Genomic DNA, 22393 nt, shown 5'->3' with positions numbered 1-22393 from the left:
CATCCAGGCGTTTGGAGAAACATTTCTCTGGAGGGGATGGCTTTTAGGTTGGCCTGAAAATAAGTCAGTTTTAACCATTTACCAAAGGAAATGGAGAGAGGAGACTAAAATCTGGGCTGCAAAGAGCCGAACTTCCCTCTGAATCTACGTGATTGTGAAGTTTAGGAATGGTGTTGCCCTGGGACGGAGGCGGGATCTCTCCCTGGTGTTGATCGGATCTTTCTTCTCTGGGTAGTGTTGTCAGAACATATTTCTGGAATGGAGAGCCCTCCTGTGTATGCTGCTGGGCTGACCAAGGCAAATCAACATAGATTTTCATTTTCTAGGAGTGTAAGATTTTAAATGTATGCAGATCCTTCCACAGACTTCTATGGGGTCTTGTCACAGCCTCCTGGTTGGATGTGAGTTTGATAGTATACTGGTGGGGGTTGTCTTGGCACAAGTCATCTGGTTTCTCTGCTGATCTGGGAAACTTCCTGGAGAAGGCCAGTGTTCCAGAGACATCTGTCTGGGAGAGAGCCACATGGGGGAATGAGGAGGTGTTAGGTTCTACGTTAGGTGTTAGGGTTTGTGCTTGGTGCCTGAAAAGTACACATGGTCCTTCTGTAACACAGGAGGCTATGTTTTCTAGGTGAGAAGGCTCACTGTTGTAACTGGAGCTTTTTGTTTTTTCCTCTTCCTATCCCAGGTGTGAATGAGCCAAGGGAAGGACACACGGCCACTGCTGGAGGGATCCTCCATTCCTGTGTCACTTGCATGGGTCCTGCTGTGAAATGAACCCAGCAGGGACTTGCTAGACACTTCCTTCCTTCCCTCGTTGAGCACTCCAGCGCCATTGTTCCACAGTTGTTCTAATTGGGTCCTGTCTTCCTCCCGCCAAGGCAAACAGCATAGTCTCGAGTAGGTGTCCCTAGGCTCATCTGCCAGCCTGAACATGAACACAGGCAAAGCTGATGATGGCCAGGCATCCCAGGGGACGTGGGGCCCTGTGGGGTCCGGCCCCCAGGAGCAGGACCTCTCATGATGCTGGTGTCTGGGAGTGAGCACCATGCCCATCACCCAGGACAATGCCGTGCTGCACCTGCCCCTCCTCTACCAGTGGCTGCAGAACAGCCTGCAGGAGGGTGGGGACGGGCCGGAGCAGCGGCTCTGCCAGGCGGCCATCCAGAAGCTGCAGGAGTACATCCAACTGAACTTTGCTGTGGATGAGAGTACGGTCCCACCTGATCACAGCCCCCCCGAAATGGAGATCTGTACTGTGTACCTCACCAAGGAGCTGGGGGACACAGAGACTGTGGGCCTCAGTTTTGGGAACATCCCTGTTTTCGGGGACTATGGTGACAAGCGCAGAGGGGGCAAGAAGAGGAAAACCCACCAGGGTCCTGTGCTGGATGTGGGCTGCATCTGGGTGACAGAGCTGAGGAAGAACAGCCCAGCAGGGAAGAGTGGGAAGGTCCGACTGCGGGATGAGATCCTCTCGCTGAATGGGCAGCTGATGGTTGGAGTTGATGTCAGTGGGGCCAGGTAAGTAGGGGGAATGCCTGCTGGCACGGGGGCTGGACACAGGAACCCGGTGGTTCCCGGATGCCTGATGTGCAGATCTGCAGCTACAGAGGTTTATGAGTCCTGCCAGTAAGAAGCTGATGGCATAAGAAATGTCTCATTTAAACCTCCTCATCCATTCAACAGAGCATCACATCTTCCATTGGAGCACCAAAGGCTGGGTCTTGGATGTGTTTTCATCTGCCTGTCCCATGTCACCTTAGTCCCAGCAACCATGAGGCTCCCAGACTCACAATCCTGAAGCCCCACCCTGGAAGATCCACTTTGATCTTATCTGAATGTTTGTTGAATACTCTTGAGCATATTTCTGTTTTCTATTTCGTATTTCTGGCCACCCATCACCATATTAAGTTATTGGACTGTCTTGGTGTTTCCCAGGTGAATTGGGGAACAAGACCTCAAGGGCCCCAAGACCATTCTCAGGTTCAGTGATTAACTAGGACTCACATACTCAGAAAAGCAGTCATATTTCTAGTTCCAATTCATTACACTGAAAGGACACAGATAAACATCAGCAAATGTAAAAGACACAGAGAGTAGAGTCCAAGAGCCCAGGCAGAAGCTTCCAGTTGTCTCTCCCGGTGGAGTTGTGCAGACAGTGCTCAGTTCTCCCAGCAATGATGTTTGATGCCAGCCAGGGATGCTCACTCGAATCTTGGTGTCCAAGGTTTTTTCTTGGGAGTGAGTCATATAAGCATGGAGTACCTGTGTGGTTGACCTTAGCTACTCCTCTCCAGTCTCTCCAGAGGTCAAACTAATGCCACATGACCCAAGTCTTCCGCCATAAGTCACTTTCTTGGCATAAACTCTCTGGCAAGGCCAAATGCCCCCAGGTATACAAAGACACTCTTGTCAAGCAGGATATTCTAAGGGGTTAGATCTTATCTCCCAGGAGCCTGTCCTTTCTTTGGAATGCACATGGTCTCAATACCCAACCCCTGGTGAGTTAACCCTTCACTACACATCAGGGTTTTCATGATAGGTATATAGGAAAGAGATGGGAAAGAGAATTTGAGGATATTCTGAGTGAGATCCATGAATTTTGTCAAGCTTTCAGGGGCTCCTGGGAATAAGGCTCCTATGTCCTAGAAGGAGAGAGTGGCCACCTTGAGAAACGTAGTGACCTTTGGATGATGGAGACATCTCATCCAAGGTGACTCTGCAAGGAGAGAACCAGAGCAGAAATACCCTGACCTTAATCTGCATCCTCCCTCCAGTGTCAGAGCCTCCCATCAGTGGAAACCAGCCAGAAGCCAGGGACAGGGGAGTCCATTGATTTGTCTATATGTGTCAGTGCCCTGGTGCAAAGTGCAGGGTGGAGAAGAATGGAGATTGGATGTGGAGGGTCAACAAGAAGTCATCGGGCACATACAGCATGGTCCAAATTCAAATGATCCAGTACATGGAAAGGACATAGCACAGAGCTGGCTGGCAGGTGTGAGGACTGTTGCAGTAGACACTCTCACCAGTATTTCCTTTGGTTTGCCCCTTCAACTTCAGAGATGCTTTTAGCCAATGGCTAGGTGCCTGACTGGCCATTACTGGGAAGAGCCACTCATTTTCAAGGAGGGATGAAATGATTTTATTTGGGATTAGAGATTGTTCTCAGAAAAGGAGCAAGGCTGACTACCAGCAGGCTCAAGATGCTACAAGGAGTTGACAGAGTGACTCAGGTTCCTGGAGGCTGGGTCCAGGCTTAGAAGTGGGGATTGCCATGGAGCTGGAGATAATCCTTTGAAAGTGGTCCCTAAGAGCCCCTACCATTTGCAGCTATCTGGTTGGAAAGAAGCTGATTTGGATAGAGAGGTAGAAGGAAGATCAGGGAGGGGCCCTCCAGCAGGAGGAGGAAGTAGTCAGGAGCTCCAGCTCCAGAAGAGAGAACTGGGGCTGCCTCCTTGGATTCCCTTTACTAGCTGGTTGATCTTGGGAAAAGTATACCTCTTAGCCTCAGATTCCCCATCTGTGAAGTGGGAATCTTAAGACTATTGATGCCAATGACTAAATGATGAAATAGAACATATAAAGGGGTTAGCACTATGTCTAGTAAGTGGTACTCTATACATATTAATATCATCATTACTACAATAATGGAGAGTGTTTGGGAGTTGCTGGAACCGTTGGGAGGCAGTGTTCTTTCCCAGCCTCTGAAAACCTATCTACCCCTAGGATGAGATGACTTTCCAGCTACCAATGGAGGATTCCTTGATGTTTTCATTCACTTGTTAGGGGAGTGATAGGATGATGCCCAGTTTTGCAAAGAAAGAAGATTAAGAAGAATAGAAGGGTGACGGGCCAGGGTCATGACAGAAGGTGGAACGTAGAACTAGAATCTTTATTGAAGCTCTGAAGAAGGATCACATGTGTTGTGACGGAGGGAGCAGTGGACTAGCTTTGGGATTCTGGGTTCTCTCCAAGGTCTTCTAGCAACTAGCTTTGAGACCCGGGGTAAGTTTGTTGGGATGGTAGTATTGGGATGGGAGGGAGGTTCGCTGTAGCTGCCTCTGCTGAAATACTAGGGGTGAATCTGTGAAACACTTTTTTATCTATCTGGGCTAGTATTGTTGTTCCAGAAGCCCATAGAGGTTTAGTGGTGTTCCTGTGATGCCACAGTGATAACTGACACAGCCGGCTCAGGCTCTCTCTGACTCCCAGCCGAATATCCGATTTGGTGCGCCACTCCACTTCTGGGCACTCCGAAAGAGATGCTTGGATGGGTGTGGCCTGTTGGTATCTGGACTCAAATGGCTGAAGCTGAGGAGCTTAGGAAATAGGAATAGGAGAAAATGTCAGGGAATAGACCAGTGGGATTCATAATTGTTGCAACTGGCTGTTCCATAACATACCTGAGATTTGTTTTAATCACGTATGGTAAGAGACACAGACATGGAAATGGCCGTCACGAAGTCTGAGATCTGTAGAAACAGGAGGCATACCACACCACACAGGGCTACACAGGGAAGTGCAGGGGTCAGTGAGGAGGCAGAGAAGAGAGAGGACAGCATGGCCCAGAGTCTTTATTTTATTTCTTATTTTTTTGTTACAGACAGCATCTTACTCTTATCACCCAGGCTGGAGTGCAAAGCCACAATCATAGATCACTGCAGCCTTGAACTCCTGGGCTCAGAGGATCCTCCCACCTTAGCCTCTCTAGTAACTATGTCTACAGGTGTGCACCACTGCATCTGGCTTTTCTTTTTTTTTTTTCTTTTTTTGTAGAGATGGTACCTTACTATGTTGCCCAGGCTGGTCTCAAACTCCTGACCTCAAGTGATCCCCCAACGTCATCCTCCAAAAGTGTTAGGATTACAGGTGTGAACCACTGCACCCAGCTCCATAGGCTTTACGGAGGTTTTCATGGGAAGGAACAGAGGAGGCAGGGTAGGTGACTGAGTGTGCTTAGGATTGGATAGTTTGAATAATTTCAGTAGGCTCTGGACTATATGGGTGGTCCTTAGTTGTCCAGATGTCTGGCCCTGGAGGGATCTGAGGCAGGGAGAATATTGGCTTGGTGTGCGAGTTTGATAAAGGAGATAATTGGGTATGGCTCTGGGTTGGTTGCTTTGTATGTTAAAGCTCTACTCACAAGGGAGTCCTTTGCTATCTCTAGGAATCAGCTACCCTTGGGAGGGGCAGCCTGTCCACGTTCAAGACTCCAAATGTCAGAGCATCAAGAATACAGAAAATAGGGGCAAGGTAGCTCACGCCTGTAATTTCAGCACTTCGGGAGCCCAAGACGGGAAGACTGCTTGCGCCCAGGGGTTCAAGACCAGCCTGGGCAACATGGCAAGGCCCCATCTCTTAAAAAAAAAAAAAAAAAAAAAAGTAATTAGCTGGGCATGGTGGTGCACACCTGTAGTCCCAGCTACTCGAGAGGCTGAGGTGGGAGGGTTGCTTAAGCCCAGGAGGTCGAGGCTGCAGTGAGCCATGTTTGCACCACTGTACTCCAGCCTGGGTAACACGGCAAGACCCTGCCTCCAAAAAAGAAAAGAAAAAGGGATACAGAAAATAAGAACATAAAATGAAAACTGGGCTTCTGGAAACCTTCCACAGCTGAGGAAGTAAAATCTCGTTTAGTGGTCAACAGTCATGACTTTGAAGTTCCTTTCTGTGTTGATGCAGCCGTGTGTGTGCTAGACGATGAAAAGCCAGGTGAAAGAGGGTGTATCCTGAAGCCACTGAGATGTAGTGATAGGAGAAGGGGGAAGGCCAAGACCTATTGCTTGTTCTTCATGAAAGAGAGCTTGAAATTGAATCAAGTAATGAGGCACGGAATCCTCAAGTCCTGGGCTCCGTTTGCCTCATAACAATCAAGGAGTTAACAAGACAGACTAGCTTGATTTTTCACTCCCTAGTTCTCTTGAATAATTGCAAGAATTACCATTTATTGAGCAGTTTCTACGGTAGAGGATGTCTACCAGGCACTCTCTCATTTAATAGCGACCACAATTCCATAAAGGACAGCCTTTGATGAGAAACTTTGGCTGTATATGACTTGCCCACGGTCACCTAAGTAAGAGGCAAAAGCAGATTTGAACCCAAGTCCCTCTGGCTCCATTGTCTGCATTCCTAACCACTGCATTGTACTACCTCAACCTCTGCACCAGATCTGTACTTTGATCCTTGTGCGATCTGGTGCATAATTTCATGGATGGTTTAGATCTTCATAAAATACCTCCTCAGTATAATCGCAGACACCAGGGAAGAAAATGACTTATGAAGAAGAACAAACTATAAGGCTTCTTTTCTACCTACCCAAACTGACAAGGAAAACAGGCCCCCTGCCTCATCTTATGCAAGCAAGTCCAGCCAGGCGTGGTGGCTCATGCCTATAATCCCAGCACTTTGGGAGACTGAGGCGGGTTGGTCACCTGAAGTCAGGAGTTTGAGACCAGCCTGGCCAACATGGCAAAACCCTGCCTCTACTAAAAATACAAAAAATTAGCCAGATGGCACATATCTGTAATCCCAGCTACTCGGGAGGCTTAGGCAGGAGAATCACTTGAACCCAGGAGGTGGATGTTGCAGTGAGCTGAGATTGCACCGCCACTGCACTCCAGCCTGGGCAACAGAGCAAGACTCTTTATCTCTAAATAAATAAAATAAAACAAAAGGAAGCCCAATTGTAATATAGGCTCCTTTTGGCAAACTTAGCTCTAACCAGAGCTTCAGGACTAGAAGCACTTTGCAATTTAGGTAGTAGGGAGTTGAAAGTATTTTGAATGTTCTCAAAATGTTCCTTGTCACTCTTTGACTGTTTCCTTCAATGCTAAATTTTCCCACCTACCTATGTGAATTTTATCTTAAAAAGTGGTAAGTAGAAATTAAAAGTTCTGTAGAGACCCCAGTGTACCTCTCTGCCCCCAAGCAAATGGTTCCTCGGTTGATGGTTGCCTGTTCACTCTTACTTGTAAGCAGTGGGTTTCAGGGGTCAACACACCAACTTACCTGCCAGCATGATAAATGGTCCTTACTAGCATGTACGGCTTGTCATATGAGGCACTCTCTAGGAGTCTGTTCTGCTCCCTGTCTGGAGTTTGATTTTGAATTCAAAACGACCTTGGATGATGTTACGGGTTGAATTATGTCCCCTCAAAATTCATATGTTGAAGTCCTAGCCCCCAGAATATGACCTTATTTAGAAATAGGGTCATTGCAGGAATAGTTAGTTAAGATGAGGTCCTACTGGAGCAGGTTGGCTCCTATTCCAGGATAACTGTTGTCTTTATAAAAAGGGCAAATTCGGACACAGACTCACACAGGAGTAACACCATGTGTGATTGGAGTTATGCTGCTGAAAGCCAAGGAACGACCAGAATCTAGGAGAGAGGCTTGGTACAGACCCTCTCCTAGCATCTCCAAACTGGGGGAGCGTGGCCCTACTAACACCTTGAGCTCCAGCGTCTCACCTTTAGAACTGTGACACAGTAAATCCCTGTTGCTTAAGCCTCCTGTGGTCACCCTAGAAAACTACTAGTAGAGGTGACATTTTGTCCCTGTCATCTTATAGGAGTCCATTTTTCGGATGATTTCCTCCCTGACACTGGAAACTTTAGAGCACTGTGGATGTTTTTTTGATGAGGACACTCTGAGAACCATGTGTGTGTTAAGTGTGAAAGGAGCAGTTACAATATGTGGAAGATGAGGTCATGATTTGCTTATTTCAAAAGTTAGTTTAGGGTCGATTTGGAATGTCCATCCTTAGAGAAAGAACAAAAAATTCAAGGCCATGGGTTGACAGACCTTCTGTACCCCAGACCTGGTTTAGAGCCTAAACCCGTGACTGCCTCCCAATTACAGACCCCATTCCTGATTCCTGCCTTCTCACTGGCTGACACTCCTGATCCCTAGTAACCCTGGGAAGCCTTCATTCTTTTGAGTGGTAGCAGCTTCCTCCTGGTGGGAACTTCTAGAGAACTTTCTGGGAAGGGGAAGTATTCGTGGTGTTTGATGTCACATGCCCCATCTTGAAGGCATAGCCGATAACTCATGGAGGAAAGTTTTTGTTTGTGAGCTCCATCACATCTGCTCTGGGGACTTTCTGGAATGTTCTACTTACTTGTTTGGTGCAGGGAGAACTGGGAATGTTTTCTAGATTTGTTCCTACAAAGGAATACTTTGTAACTCCAGTCACTCCCTAGTTTTCTATAAGTAAACCAGATCTGTTCCCTAAGGACAGATTGTTCCAAATTGGTCACAAAATATGGAATTAATTAAAACAAAACCCACACACCAAAACAGAAACAAATGTCTTTTCTGAAAAGTAAGTCTTTTCACTTAAAATGCATTTTTGCAGAATGTAAACTTTGGGCATCTTTGTTTTTTTGTTTTTTTTTTTTTTTTTTTTTAAGGACAGAGTTTCACTCTTGTTGCCCAGGCTGGAGTGCAATGGCGTGATCTTGACTCACTGCAACCTCTACCTCCCAGGTTTAAGTGATTCTGCTGCCTCAGCCTCCCAAGTAGCTGGAATTACAAGCGTCTGCCACCACGCCCGGCTAATTTTTTGTAGTTTATTAGTAGAGACAGGGTTTCACCATGTTGGCCAGGCTGGTCTTGAACCTCTGACCTCAGGTGATCCACCCGCCTCAGCCTCCCAAAGTGCTAGGATTACAGGCATGAGCCATCACACCTGGCTATCTTTGTACATTAATAAATGTGAGCACAGCACAGTGCAAAGAACGCGGGCCTCGGAGAGGTGAGTCTGGCTTCTGGACCCACTTACTGACTGTGTGATGGGGGCAGTTGACCTCAGCCACAGGCTGTTGCTGCTACTTCTGTAAAAGGATTGTTGAGTGGATGACAGATGATTTACCTAATGTACTGAATACAGCATCTGGCACATGGTAGATGTTCAGCCAGAGGTAACTTTTAACACCCACCCCGTCAGCCTCAGGCAACCTGGACCCAGAGCACAGCGTACACCTGAGAAAATCCCTTTGAGTTTGAGGGAGAGAGAAGAGCCTCAAACTCTGCCCTTTCACTCCACAGGGAAGACAGAGAATAATCTTTGGTCCAGACACTGGGGTTCATTCCAATATTGAGCGAGTGGCGTGGCATGGGGAGCCACCATTTGGAAGGGATGCTGGCACATGCAAGAACCGGGTCCCGGAGCCTGCAGAGACTGACGGCACCTTTGAGTTCCTGGAGTGTGAGAAGTCTGTGTGGTCCCAGAAGAGGGGCCAGGATGCTGGGCTGGCAGGAGGGGGCTGGGAGGCTCAGGGTGACAGGCCAATTGGTACAGAAGTATGACATGCTGTGAGGACAGTGGAATGTCAGCCCTAGTCAGAAGTCACCTTCAGCACAGTACCCGCTTCCTTGAACTTGTATGTAAAATTAAATTTAGGGTTGTTGCAAGCTTAGACTCTGGTTACCCGTGGCAACCTTGAGTTCTGTCTGGATTCTAGCAGATTTTAAACAGTGTCAGGAGGCTGCTAGAAGATGTTACTTGGAGAAATGACTGCAGGTAGTGATGTAGGTAGGAGATGGTAGAGAGAAAGAATTGCCAATTATAGCTTGATACTGTAGTCTCTGGGGACATGTAGCATAAGGGTCCTGCCTACCTGAATATGCCCAGAGGTGCCTGATGCTCTATGCAGGACTGGATATACAGTAAGAGGTCGTCCTCACGATGACTTAGAGACATTAAGGAAAGGTGAAATTATACTCAGCTTGCTGTTTAAAAAGCCAGAGAAGCATGTAATACACTTTAGAAAGATTTCCCTTACAGGTTAAAAGGAAAACAAGTTTCAGCATTTAAAATTCAATTATGTGGAAAACTTGCCATGTGGAACAGCCCATTCCCCAAGGATGAAGTGTAAATGAAGCTTTACGGACGGTTTGTTCGTGACCCGCTTCATTCCTGACCCGCTTCATTCCTGACCCGCTTCATTCCTTTCAGACTGCTGCTCCACGTGCTGTTTCACTCGAAGACTTGGTTTCTGGAAGGTATCCCAGGGTTCATTCAAGTCCTGTTTTCTTTTTTTTTTTTTTTTTTTTTGAGACGGAGTCTTGCTCTGTCGCCCGGGCTGGAGTGCAGTGGCCGGATCGCTCAGCTCACTGCAAGCTCTGCCTCCTAGGTATAGGCCATTCTCCTGCCTCAGCCTCCCGAGTAGCTGGGACTACAGGCGCCCGCCACTTCGCCCAGCTAGTTTTTTGTAGTTTTTAGTGGAGACGGGGTTTCACCGTGTTAGCCAGGATGGTCTCGATCTCCTGACCTCGTGATCCGCTCGTCTCGGCCTCCCAAAGTGCTGGGATTACATCAAGTCCTGTTTTCTTATTGTACCCAAGTGGAAACTGAGGCTTCAGGAGGTGGTTTCCTGGGGTCAAGTATCATCTTAGAGAAGTCCGAGGCCTGGAATTCATGCCCTCTGACTCAAATTCTAGAACTTTTTCTTTAACATCATAAATAACAACTAATGAGGCCGGGCGCAGTGGCTCAATGCCTGTAATGCCAGCAGTTTGGGAGGTCGAGATGGGTGGATCACTTGAGGTCAGGAGTTCGAAACCAGCCTGGACAACATAGTGAAACCCCATCTCTACTAAAAATACAAAAAATTAGCTGGGCGTGGTGGCACACGCACCTGTAGTCCCTGCTACTCAGGAGGCTGAGGCAGGAGAATTGCTTGAACCAGGAGGTGGAGGTTGCAGTGAGCCGAGATTGCACCACTGCACTCCAGCCTGGGCAACAGAGCAAGACTCCATCTCAAAATAATAATAATAATAATAATAATAATAATAATGAAATTAGGATTGTTTTTAACAGTTTATTATTTACATAAAAACATAGAATATCTATGAGTGTAGCTTATAGCTGCCTCCTAAGAGTATGGTGATGGCCATTGGAGAGGATGGTGGGAGCTTGCTTTCCTCACCTCTTGGGAGTGACATCTGACAAGCTGTGAGGATCTGAGGGCCGTCGCCTGCCATCTTGTGGTTGAAATCGAGCAAAGTGAGAGAAAAGTGCTGGGAGCTCCAGTCCAGTTTATTATTCACAGGCTGTGTGTGTTTCACTGCTGTGCTGTTCTGCTGATGTTTTCGGCCTTCAGAACTCTCTCTTGAATGGCAGCATCTGAGCTATCCTCTCCTTTCTGTGACTGGTGTTTTTTCCTGTGGTCCCTTCACACACACAGCCTCAGCCCTCAGGCACCGCGTTAATGAATGAGGAGCTGATCTGAGAAATCCGCCTGTGCTAAGCTCTTCATGATGGATGACACAGGGGAGTTATTCGTCCCCAGTTTCTCTAACTATAGCCTGGAATCAGAAGCCTTTTAAGGAAAGAGTGAGTGAGCAGCAAGGCAATTTCCAACACTACAATGGCCCGTGGGGTGAGTTCTTTCAGAAAACTGGCAAGCTTGGCCACACCCTCCGTCGCAGCCCACAGCGCATTGTTGAAAGCCACATGCACAGCTGCTTTTCAGGGTCCACTTGTTTTTATGAGGGAAGAGATTCCATAAAAGGAGCGACTTGCCATCATTTAAAGGGGGTTGAGGTTTCAGAGCCAGATCCAGAGATGCTCTTTAATTTTATCCCAGTGACCTGCTCCTCCTCTGGTACCCTGGTCACAACCTTTCTGAATGGGAGCAGCGCAGCCCCTGGGTGATTAACTGCAGCCATGGAAGATGGAAAACCCAAATACCCACGTAAGACACTTGCTCTTAAACTCTTAGCACTACTTTCGGAAATTGTAATGGTAATTGTAAACCATACAGAGAAGAAAGATAAAAGCATTTTAGTGTAGTTATAGTGTTACTGGTCTAACTTCATACCCTTCTATTTATGGGCACCCCCTGGGCCATTTTCAGCAATCCTGACTTCTACTCTTATCTTTTGTGTCCAGGTACTAAGTAAGTTATGAACATTTTTATTCTCTCGTTTTGAGCACCAAATGCCCTCAAATAACTCTCGGGGGTTTTTTTTCTTCTTCTTCTTCTTCTGCCTCCAAAGGTTTTTTGAAGTTCAAGCTTTGGCACCTGTTTGGCCCTTGGCCCTCTCTTAGTTACTGTGGAAGCAGAGGCAGGTAACCAACTGCAATGCGTAGGCGAGCCATTCCTAATGAACTTCACTCCCATTCCACCTGGGTTTGCAAAGTACAGAAATGAACAGACTTGCGCTCACATCTTTTGGTGTTGGAGGGCACCAATAACAAAAGGGGACCTCTTGCTGGAGGACAACAATATCTGCTATTTAAGGACCCAAATATATAATTCTTTTGTACAATGTAAAATGAAGCAAAGCTTTTAAACAGTTATATAGATTTCTTCATAGGATTCTTTGAGATGTGATCTTTCTCCAAAAATTTTGAGGATGAGAATTTGTTATACTGTGTTTAAAATGTTCTGAAGCTCTGATACTAGTGGCCTTTTTATTTATTTATTTATTTTGAGACAAAGTCTCGCTTGTCGCCTAGGCTGGACAAAACACAATGGCACAATCTTGGTTGGCTCACTGCAACCTCTGCCTCCTGGGTTCAAGAGATTCTTCTGCCTCCAGCTCCCAAGTGGCTGGGACTACAGGTGCGCACCATGCCCGGCTAATTTTTTGTATTTTTAGTGGGACACGGCTTCATCATGTTGGCCAGGCTGGTCTCGAGCCCCTGACCTCAAGTGATCCACCCACCTCAGCCTCCCGAAGTGCTGGTGTTATAACTTGGAATAACAATGTTGAATTGTATGGAGCAACAATGTTGAATTGTATGGATCGCTTATCTTTGAGTCACAGAAACTTGGATGCCAGGGCTGCAGGGATGGTATAATAGCTGACTCATCCTTCAGGTCCCTAATTCAGGGCTCTTTGTTCACCAAAGAAAAGATGATTCTATGATTTGCGATGTCTCTTTGACTTAAATTTAGCCATTTCCTTTTTGGGAGGAAGGCTGGGCTAGTTTCGTAGCTGAAGTGCATGTCTCCTCAGCCCTTAGGCTGGACTATGAGGTTGGTCAGTTTAAATGGGGCTGGAATTTATTAAGAAACTTTTGACTTTGGGAATCACAGATGTATCTTCACAAATATCCCTGAAAGGAGGCCTGAACTATTGTGGGGGCGAGGGGAGTGGATAGCCTTAAAAATTCAAGCTCTAGCCAGGCAGGGTGGCTCATGCCTGTAATCTCAGCACTTTTGGAGGCCAAGGCAGGTGGATCACTTGAGGTCAGGAGTTGGAGACCAACCTGGCCAACACAGCGAAACCCCGTCTCTACTAAAAATATAAAATTTAGCCGGGCATGGTGGTGCATGCCTGTAGTCCCAGCTACTTGGGAGGCTGAGACAGGAAAATTGCTTGAACCCAGGAGGTGGAAGTTGCAGTGAGCTGAGATCGTGCCAGTGCACTCCAGTCTGGGCAAGAGAGTGAGACTGCCTCAAAAAAAAAAAAAAAAAAAAAAAATTAAGGCCGGGCGCGGTGCCTCAAGCCTGTAATCCCAGCACTTTGGGAGGCCGAGACGGGCGGATCATGAGGTCAGGAGATCGAGACTATCCTGGCAAACATGGTGAAACCCCGTCTTTACTAAAAAGATACAAAAAACTAGCCAGACGAGGTGGCGGGCGCCTGTAGTCCCAGCCACTCGGGAGGCTGAGGCAGGAGAATGGCATAAACCCGGGAGGCGGAGCTTGCAGTGAGCTGAGATCCGGCCACTGCACTCCAGCCTGGGCGACAGAGAGTGAGACTCCGTCTCAAAAAATAAAATAAAATAAATAAAATTAAATAAGTAAATAGTCAAGCTCTGTTAAGTACCGGTCTCTGTTAAATGCCATGGCAAGTCTGGGTTTTTCCCTGACTCAAGGGTTTTATTTAGTCCAGATATCCATTCCTGTGAAGTCCTCATCTGAACCAGTGGCATGGGCAGAAAGAACTTACACAGAAGTCACCAGAAAATGGTTCATGCTCTAGAATGGTGGCTGCTAAGGTGAGAAGCCAGAGGAGATCCATGGGTAAGAGGAAAAATTATCAGCATCCCAAGATATTTTTTATCTTTAAAAAAAATTGAGTTTGACCAATAATTTAGATATGGATTGACACTGGCTTCCTTGTTCAATCTGAATGTCAGAGTCCCATTTTCTGTGTAGTCTATGACATATCCTGCGGGAAGGGGGGAAGGTCCACAAAGGCCCCCTCACTGGTAATTCACCACTCCTTTTTTTTTTCTGTCACCCAGGCTGGAGTGCAGTGAAAAAATCAAAGCTCACTGCAGCCTTGAACTCCTGTGCTCAAGCAATCCACCTATCTCAGCCTCTCAAGTAGCTGGGACTACAGGTGTGAACCATAGTGCTTGGCCCATTTAATCCACTATAGGCTTATGTAAAGGGACTGGAGTTTATATACGCTCACTTGATGAAGTGGGTTTACGGATTAAATTATTTTGTTTTAACTGAGTTAACCTTTACCAAATGGGCAGAAAAACTAAAGAAATTTCTTATTTTTAATATGCAGAGATGAGGGTCCCACTATGTTGTCCAGGCTGGTCTCAAATTCTTGGCCTCAGGGGATCCTCCCACCCTAGCCTCCCAAAGTGCTGGTGTTACTGGAGTGAGCCACTGCTCCCAGCCTAAAAATAATTCAATTAATGCAGGTGTAAGCAGACAATAAGAAATGACAGGGTTAACACTTCTTTTCCTGCTACCATGTGCTAATTATGAAGTAAAACAGTGACAATCTATGTCGACTGAGAAGTCAGACAAAAACATAAAATTCGTCAGGAGACTGTGTGAAATACAAACTTACAACCATTAGCATTAAAGAAAAACCTGATCCTAAGTATAGATTGTGCCTCATGGTAATACTTGATGATATGAGACCATCATAATTAGCAAGATATTTAAAATCTAAATATTCACAACATGAATACAAATAGTTTAAAATGTTTTAGCGGTGTTTAAAATTACGCATTACTAAATCTAGTCCAGGATTTTAGTAAACTGAATATTTAAGAGCCTGTTTCGAGGGTTTTAAAAAATATAATTGCTTAAGGCAAAAACTACATACCAGTAGAAAAACAGTCTTCCTGATGTGGTAAAAATGGCTAAAATAATGCATGGAAAACAATATAGCTACAAAACAGAACACACGGTTTTGTCAGCAAATTCTGATGCACAGATCCACAGATGTGGAAGATGCACAGAAATATTGCTGAAGTTTCGAAGAAAGAGTGTAGTGGAGGAGATCTGCTATGCAGTTGGACTTAAGTACTGCTGTTTTGCACATGTTCCAATTAAGAATATTCGCTTGATTCTGGCCAGGCACGGTGGCTCACGCCTGTAATAATCCAAGCACTTTGGGAGGCCGAGGTGGGCGGATCACTTGAGCCCAAGAGTTCGATACCAGCCAAGGCAACATGGTGAAACTCCATCCCTATTTTTGTAGAAACTTTTTTAAATAAAAATGATTTTTAAAAAAGAATATTTGCTTGTTTCTGTTTCAATAATAAAATAGACCTATTTATTTGTGAGGTCACTAGAAAAGATGTATTTTTCAAAATTCAATGACTTTGTTAGTTAAAACAATGCTTTATGGGAAAATTACATCAGGTAACAGTAGCTTTAACTAGAATAAAAAGGAAGTCAGGATATCCCAATTACACTGATTTGAGTTTTACAAATTATATGTTGATGAAAAGAGTCAAAGTTTGTCAAATATTTAGAGTTTTATTCTGAGCCAAATATGAGCGAGCAAGGCCTGGGACATAATCTCAAAAGGTCCTGAAAACATGTGCCCAAGGTGGGTAGGTTACAGCCTGATTTTACACCTTTTAAGGGGATAGAAATTACAGGCAGACATCAATCAATATGGGGACAGCCTTCCAGGTCAAAGGTGGATTCAAAGATTTTCTGACTGACAATTGGTTGAAAGAGTTATTATCTAAAGACCTGGAATTAGGCCTGATGTGGTGGCTTACGTGTAATCCCAGCACTTTGGGAGGCCAAGGCGGATGGATCACCTGAGGTCAGGAGTTCGAGACCAGCCAGGCCAACATGGTGAAACCTCGTTTCCACTAAAAAAAATCAACCAAGCAAGGTGGTGGGTGCGTGTAATCCCAGCAATTTGGGAGGCTGAGGCACAAGAATCGCTTGAACCTGGGAGTCAGAGATTGCAGTGAGCCAAGATTGTGCTACTGCACTCCTGCCTGGGTATCAAAGCAAGACTCCATCTAAAAAAAAGAAAAAGAAAGAAACAAAAAAAGACCTGGAATCAGTAGAAAGGAGTGTATGGGTTAAGATAGGGGGTTGTGGAGGCCAAAGTTCTTCCTATGTAGATGAAGCCTCCAGGTAGCAGGCTTCGGAGAGAATAGACAGCAAGGCCGGGGGTGGTGGCTCATGCCTGTAATCCCTACACTTTGGGAGGCTAAAGTGGGTGGATCACCAGAGATCAGGAGTTTGAGACAGGCCTGGCCAACATGATGAAACCCTGTCTCTACTAAAAATACCAAAAAAATTAACTGGAGGTAGTGGCAGGCACCTGTAATCCCAGCTACTCAGGAGGCTGAGGCAAGAGAATCACTTGAACCCAGGAGGCAGAGGTTTCAGTGAGCTAAGATCATGCCACTGCACTCCAGCCTACGCAACAAGAGCAAAACTCCGTCTCAACGACAACAACAAAAAAAGTCTCTTATCAGATTGTAAAAGGTGCTAGACTCTTAGTTAAATCTCTCCTGGATCAGCAAAAGACCTAGGAAAGGAAGGGGATCCTTTATAGAATGTAGATTTTCCCCACAAGAGACAGCTTTGCGGGTCTGTTTCAAAATATGTCAGAGAGATATATTTTGGAATAAAATGCTTCAATTTCTTTCAGCGCCTGCTGTCTGTCATGTGATGCTATACTAGAGTCAGGTCAACATCTGGTGTCTTACTGCTACAAAGAGTCTGTTTTGTCTGTCTTGAAGTCTCTTTATCTTAATGTTAATGCTGGTCTGTTGTGCCTGAATTCCAAAGGGAAGAAAATATAATGAGGCATGTCCTACGCCTTTTTGCCAATCATGGCCTGAACCAGTTTCTCAGGTTTACTTTGGATCCCCTTGGCCAAGAAGCAGGGTCCACTTAGCCAGTTGAAGGGCTTAGAATTTTATTTTTTGTTTACATATGAATGTATTAAATAATCACATGAACCCTGAAAATTTTTTAAAAACTTAAATGTGTAAATAAATTTTTTTTTAATTTAGGCAAGGTTATAAAAATAGGCCAACAGCATGAAATTGATTCAGCCATTTCATCCTATTGGCCTATTTCAGGGAATGATGATGAAAATATCTTACTACATAGAGGTTTGATGTTTATTTCTAAACAAAGCATTTATTAGAGTAATAGAATTTAAAGATGACTGGGATTGGGCTGGGCGCAGTGGCTCACACCTGTAATCCCAGCACTTTGGGAGGCTGAGGCGGGCAGATCACAAGGTCAGGATATCAGGACCATCCTGGCTAACACAGTGAAACCCCGTCTCTATGAAAAATACAAAAAATTAGCCAACCATGGTGGCAGGCACCTGTAGTCCCAGCTACTCAGGAGGCTGAGGCAGGAGAATGGCATGAACCCGGGAGGCAGAGCATGCAGTGAGCCGACATGGCACCACTGCACTCCAGCCTGGGCGATAGAGTGAGACTCCACCTCAAAAAAAAAAATGACTGTGATTTTTCTTCTACGAAAAAGACAAGTGGTTCAAATTTGAGGACCTTATCTCTGAAGCCAAGTACAGTAGTTCCCAGTGGCCTCCTTCCTGGAGGCTATTTTTGCAAGGACAAACCCATGTCTCTCCAAGGTAAAGATGACGTTGTAACAATAAGTAAGAAAATAACTACTTTTTGAAAGAAAGCCATGCTATGCAAAGGGCAATTTCAATATGGATATTAGGAAATGTTTCCATAGTGATAAGACTTTTTTTTTTTTTTTTACAAAAATGTTAACATTTGCCAACAAAAAGTTTCAGATGCATCTTTAAAATCTTGAGAGCAAAATTTTATATTTTTAAACCTTCCAAAGAATTTTAGAGGAGCTATATGTTAAAAACTATTAAAAGTACAGTAACTTCAGAGTTTGCAAGAAAAACTTGACAAAGTCAATGCACAATTTCAACCAAAACCAAAGCACAGGTGGTGGATAGGGTTGGAAAATGATATTATGATTGATTAAATCATAATCAATGCCACTAACATATTTCTTCCATTTGAATCTATGTATCCTTGTGAGGTATCTTCAGCTATGGCAGCTGTTAAAAGCAGCATCCAGGCCAGGATCGGTGGCTCATGCCTGTAATTCCAGCACTTTGGGAGGCGGAGGCAGGCGGATCATGAGGTTAGGAAATCGAGACAATCCTGGCAAGGACGGTGAAACCCCGTCTCTACCAAAAATACAAAAAAAAAAGAATTAGCCGGGCGTGCTGGCAGACACCTGTAGTCCCAGTCACTCGGGAGGCCGAGGCAGGAGAATGGCGTGACCCGGGAGGCGGAGCTTGCAGTGAGCCAAGATCGCGCCACTGCACTCCAGTCTGGGTGAGAGAGCCAGACTCCATCTCAAAAAAAAAAAAAAAACAAACAAAAAAACCGCCGCATCCAGCCTGGTGTGGTGGCTCACACCTGTAATCCCAGCACTTTGGGAGGCTGAGGTGGGCAGATTACTTGAGGTCAGGAGTTCAAGAGCAGCCTGACCAACATGGTTAAACCCCATCTCTACTAAAAATACAAAAATTAGCCAGCCGTGGTGGTGGATCCCTGTAATCTCAGCTACTTGGGAGACTGAGGTGGGAGGATCCCTTGAACCCAGAGGCAGAGGCTGCAGTGAGCTGCGACTGCACCACTGCATTCCAGCCTGGGGAACAGAGGGAGACTCTGTCTCAAAAAAAAAAAAAGAAAAAGTAGCACCTGTTTGTTATGAAATTACTTGAAGCTATACTTCTGGATTATCACATCCCAAAATGTTAAACCAAGTTTTTGAAAATCTTGAAGTATACTTAAGTACATAGCTTTTAAAATATTAAGCACTTTAGGTTTATTTATTTATATGTATATATATTTATATTTTTTATATATATATTTATATATATGTATATTTTTATATATATATATATATATATATTTTTTTTTTTTTTTGAGACAGAGTCTCACTGTGTCACCCAGGCTGGAATGCAGTGGTACGATCTCGGCTCACTGCAGCCTCTGCCTTCAGGTTCAAGTGATTCTCCCACCTCAGCCTCTCAAGTAGCTGGGATTACAAGTATGTACCTTCATGCCCGGCTAATTTTTGTGTTTTTGGTAGAGACGAGGCTTCACCATGTTGGCCAGGCTGATCTTGAACTCCTGACCTCAAGTGATCCACTCGCCTCCGCCTTCCAAAGCGCTGGGATTATAAGCATGAGCCACTGCACTCAGCCAAACTATCTTTTTAAAATAACTTTTTCATGTTTTATAATGCATATAATATATTCACACAATAATATATGTATGCATTAAATAAATAAATACACATATATTGGGGATGCATGTTCAATTTTCTTTTCTTCCTTTTTTTTTTTTTTTTTGAGATGGAGTCTAGCTCTGTTGCTAGGGCTGGAGTGCAGTGGCATGATCTCAACTCACTGCATCCTCGGCCTCCCGGGTTCAAGCAGTTCTCCTACCTCAGCTTCCCAGGTAGCTGGGACTACAGGCACATGCCACCATGTTTGGCTAATTTTTGTATTTTTAGTAGAGACAGGATTTTACCATGTTGGTAAGGCTGGTCTTGAATTCATGATCTCAGGTGATCCGCCTGCCTTGGCCTCCCAAAGTACTGGGATTATAAGTGTGAGCCACTGCACCTGGCCTTTTTTTGAGACAAGGTCTCTGTCTGTCACCTAAGCTGGAGTGCAATGGCATGATCATGACTCACTGCAGCCTCAACTTCCCGGACTCAGGTGATCCTCCCACCTCAGCCTCACGAGTAGCTGGGTCTACAGGTGCATGTCACCAGGCCTGGCTAATTTTTTGTATCTTTTTTAGAGACAGGGTTTCGCTATGTTGCCAAGGTTGGTCTTGAACTCCTGGGCTCAAGCAATCCACCTTCCTCAGCGGCCCAAAGTGTTGGGATTATAGGCGTGAGCCACCACACCCAGCCTCTCAATTTTCGTTTTTTACTGACAGTCATGAAAAATCAAAATTTGAAAAGATGACTATCTCACAAGTAGAGAGTTTAGCCCTGCCCTCCTGAGGAAGGTGTCTCTTGAGATCTACAGGATCTAGATGTCTCTCATCTACCCTGTGCCTGCCACTCATCCTCTCCAGAGAACTGATTTTCCTTGGGATCTGCAAACCAGACCTTCTTCTAACTCCTCCACTCCAGTTTCTCCTCTCTTGTTCTCTAGGTCTGACCCTTGAGTTCCCAAGGAGAGGAGTCAGTGTGTCCTGGCCAACTACCCTACCAGGCACAGATGCACTGGCACCTCTTGCTAAGTGCTTGCTCCCTGGACCATTTGCAAGCTCTCTGTGCTCATTCTTCTCCTGTTTGTTCATTTTAGAACAACATGTTTATAATTCTATTAATTCCTCAGGTACCCCGTCTCTCCTCCCACACTAATTTTTATTTATTTCAATGGCAACATTAAAACAGCACTTTAAAGAAAAGAACAACTTGTGATTCGCCTACACTAATTCTCCATTAATTTAATTTTTCTATGTTAAGATCTAATCTGTGACCATGTGCCTACAGCTCTATCATGCTAACTCAACAGATACAATTTTTCTGTTTCCTTCTAATCTATGTTCATCTACAATATATATATTTTCAGACTACCTTTGTTGATTCCTTTCATTGGAAAAGAAAGTTTTACCATGTGCATGCAATAGAATGGAAGGACAGTAAGTGAAAAGTTTCCTCAGTTCAGACCTCCATTCTCTTGTTACTACCACCAGCTGTACCCCAAGCCTCACTCTATTACCAGTATCTTTCCAAGAATTCTCTAAGCATCTACAAGTATTCTGTGTTAACGTCTTTTTTACACAATGGGGCACACGATCCACACTATTCTGAATCTTAACCTTTTTTCTTTAAATCTTAAAAACCCATCTTAGCACTTGTTTCAAATCAGAACATGTCACTTTGTCTCTCGTTCTTTTTAACAGCTGTATAGTATCCCACTGGAGGTTTCTCATGTGATTTATTTGATCAGTCACCAACTAGTCGGTGTTTTTATTGTATAGTCTTTTTTGCTGTGTCCAGAATTCTGGGCTGGGTGCGGTGGCCCACACCTATAATCCCAGCACTTTGTGAGGCTGAGGTGGGTGGATCACCTGAGGTCAGGAATTCAAGACCAGCCTGATCAATATGGTAAAACCCTGTCTCTACTAAAAATACAAAAATTAGCTGCAAGTGGTGACATGCACCTGTAATCCCAGCTACTCAGGAGGTTGAGACAGGAAAATTGATAGAACCTGGGAGGCTGAGGTTGCAGTGAGCCAGGATCATGCCACTGCACTCCAGCCTGGGCAAAAGAGTGAGACTCCGTCTCGAAAAAACCCAAAAAACTGCAATAAATTGTATGTTCATGTATCTCTGTGTATATGTATGAGTGTATGTAATGGATAAATTCCTAGAAGTGGGATCCTCAAATAAATCACATTTTAAATTTGTTATTCCTGTTGCAAATTGCTTTCCCTAAGAGATTATGCTAATTTGTATCCCCACTGACAATATACAAAAGTGCTGTTTTTCTCACAGCTTCACAAACACCATAAGAATTACTTTGAATCATACTACATGCAGAATTCTCTGTTAACCTTTTCATACCCACACAATGGGTAGGTTCAGTCACTTGACAGGTGACAGCCCAATATGACAATGAAGGAGGATTTGGCAAGGGATTTTATTCCTTGCAACAAGTCAAGTAAGGAGAATACCAGGGATAGCTCCCAAAGCACTGCCTCCCCAAGCTGGGGGCTGGGTCCGGTAATGAGGTGTAACCTGATTGGATCTTGCAATGAGGTGATGCTGGGATACATGATATGATTGGATCTGACCATGGGGTGATGCCAGAGCTCGATCTGATTGGATTCTGGATCCTGCCATACAGTGTCCACTTCTTAATTCTGTCCCACTCCTCAGCCCAGGCACTTAGGCTCTTCCTGTGGTTGCAGGCTTGGTTCATGCAGGCATGCTGAGTTCATGTGACTTGAGGGTCCATGGCAAACGAAAAACAGCTCTTGATCTTTTTACATAAAAGTGGAACCAGATTGGTCTGGTGTGGCTACGCTTTTTCACTTAACACATTTGAACTCGAACTCGTTCCTCCTTATTAAGTGGTCTTGATAGGTATAATCATCACTGATAACTTAGGTAAGCATGTTCTTTCTGTCCTTGCCGGTTTGTCAGTGTTATACTTAACATGG

General features: G+C 44.9%; 1 protein-coding gene across 2 annotated transcripts in view; it reads left to right on the top strand.

The window, feature by feature from the left end:
• Positions 1–22393, top strand: part of PDZD2 (PDZ domain containing 2) — a 472427-nt gene that overhangs the window by 157175 nt on the left and 292859 nt on the right. For both annotated transcript variants that reach the window (XM_037990734.2, XM_007961284.3), the window contains exon 2: positions 689–1524. In XM_037990734.2, coding sequence (XP_037846662.2) covers positions 1049–1524 — 476 coding nt within the window. In that variant the 5' untranslated portion in view covers positions 689–1048. The remainder of the gene's footprint in view (positions 1–688; positions 1525–22393) is intronic.

Source organism: Chlorocebus sabaeus, chromosome 4 (genome assembly GCF_047675955.1).
Source record: "Chlorocebus sabaeus isolate Y175 chromosome 4, mChlSab1.0.hap1, whole genome shotgun sequence".
In the NCBI taxonomy this organism is placed as follows: Eukaryota; Metazoa; Chordata; class Mammalia; order Primates; family Cercopithecidae; genus Chlorocebus; species Chlorocebus sabaeus.
This window is presented reverse-complemented; position numbering and strand designations above follow the sequence as displayed.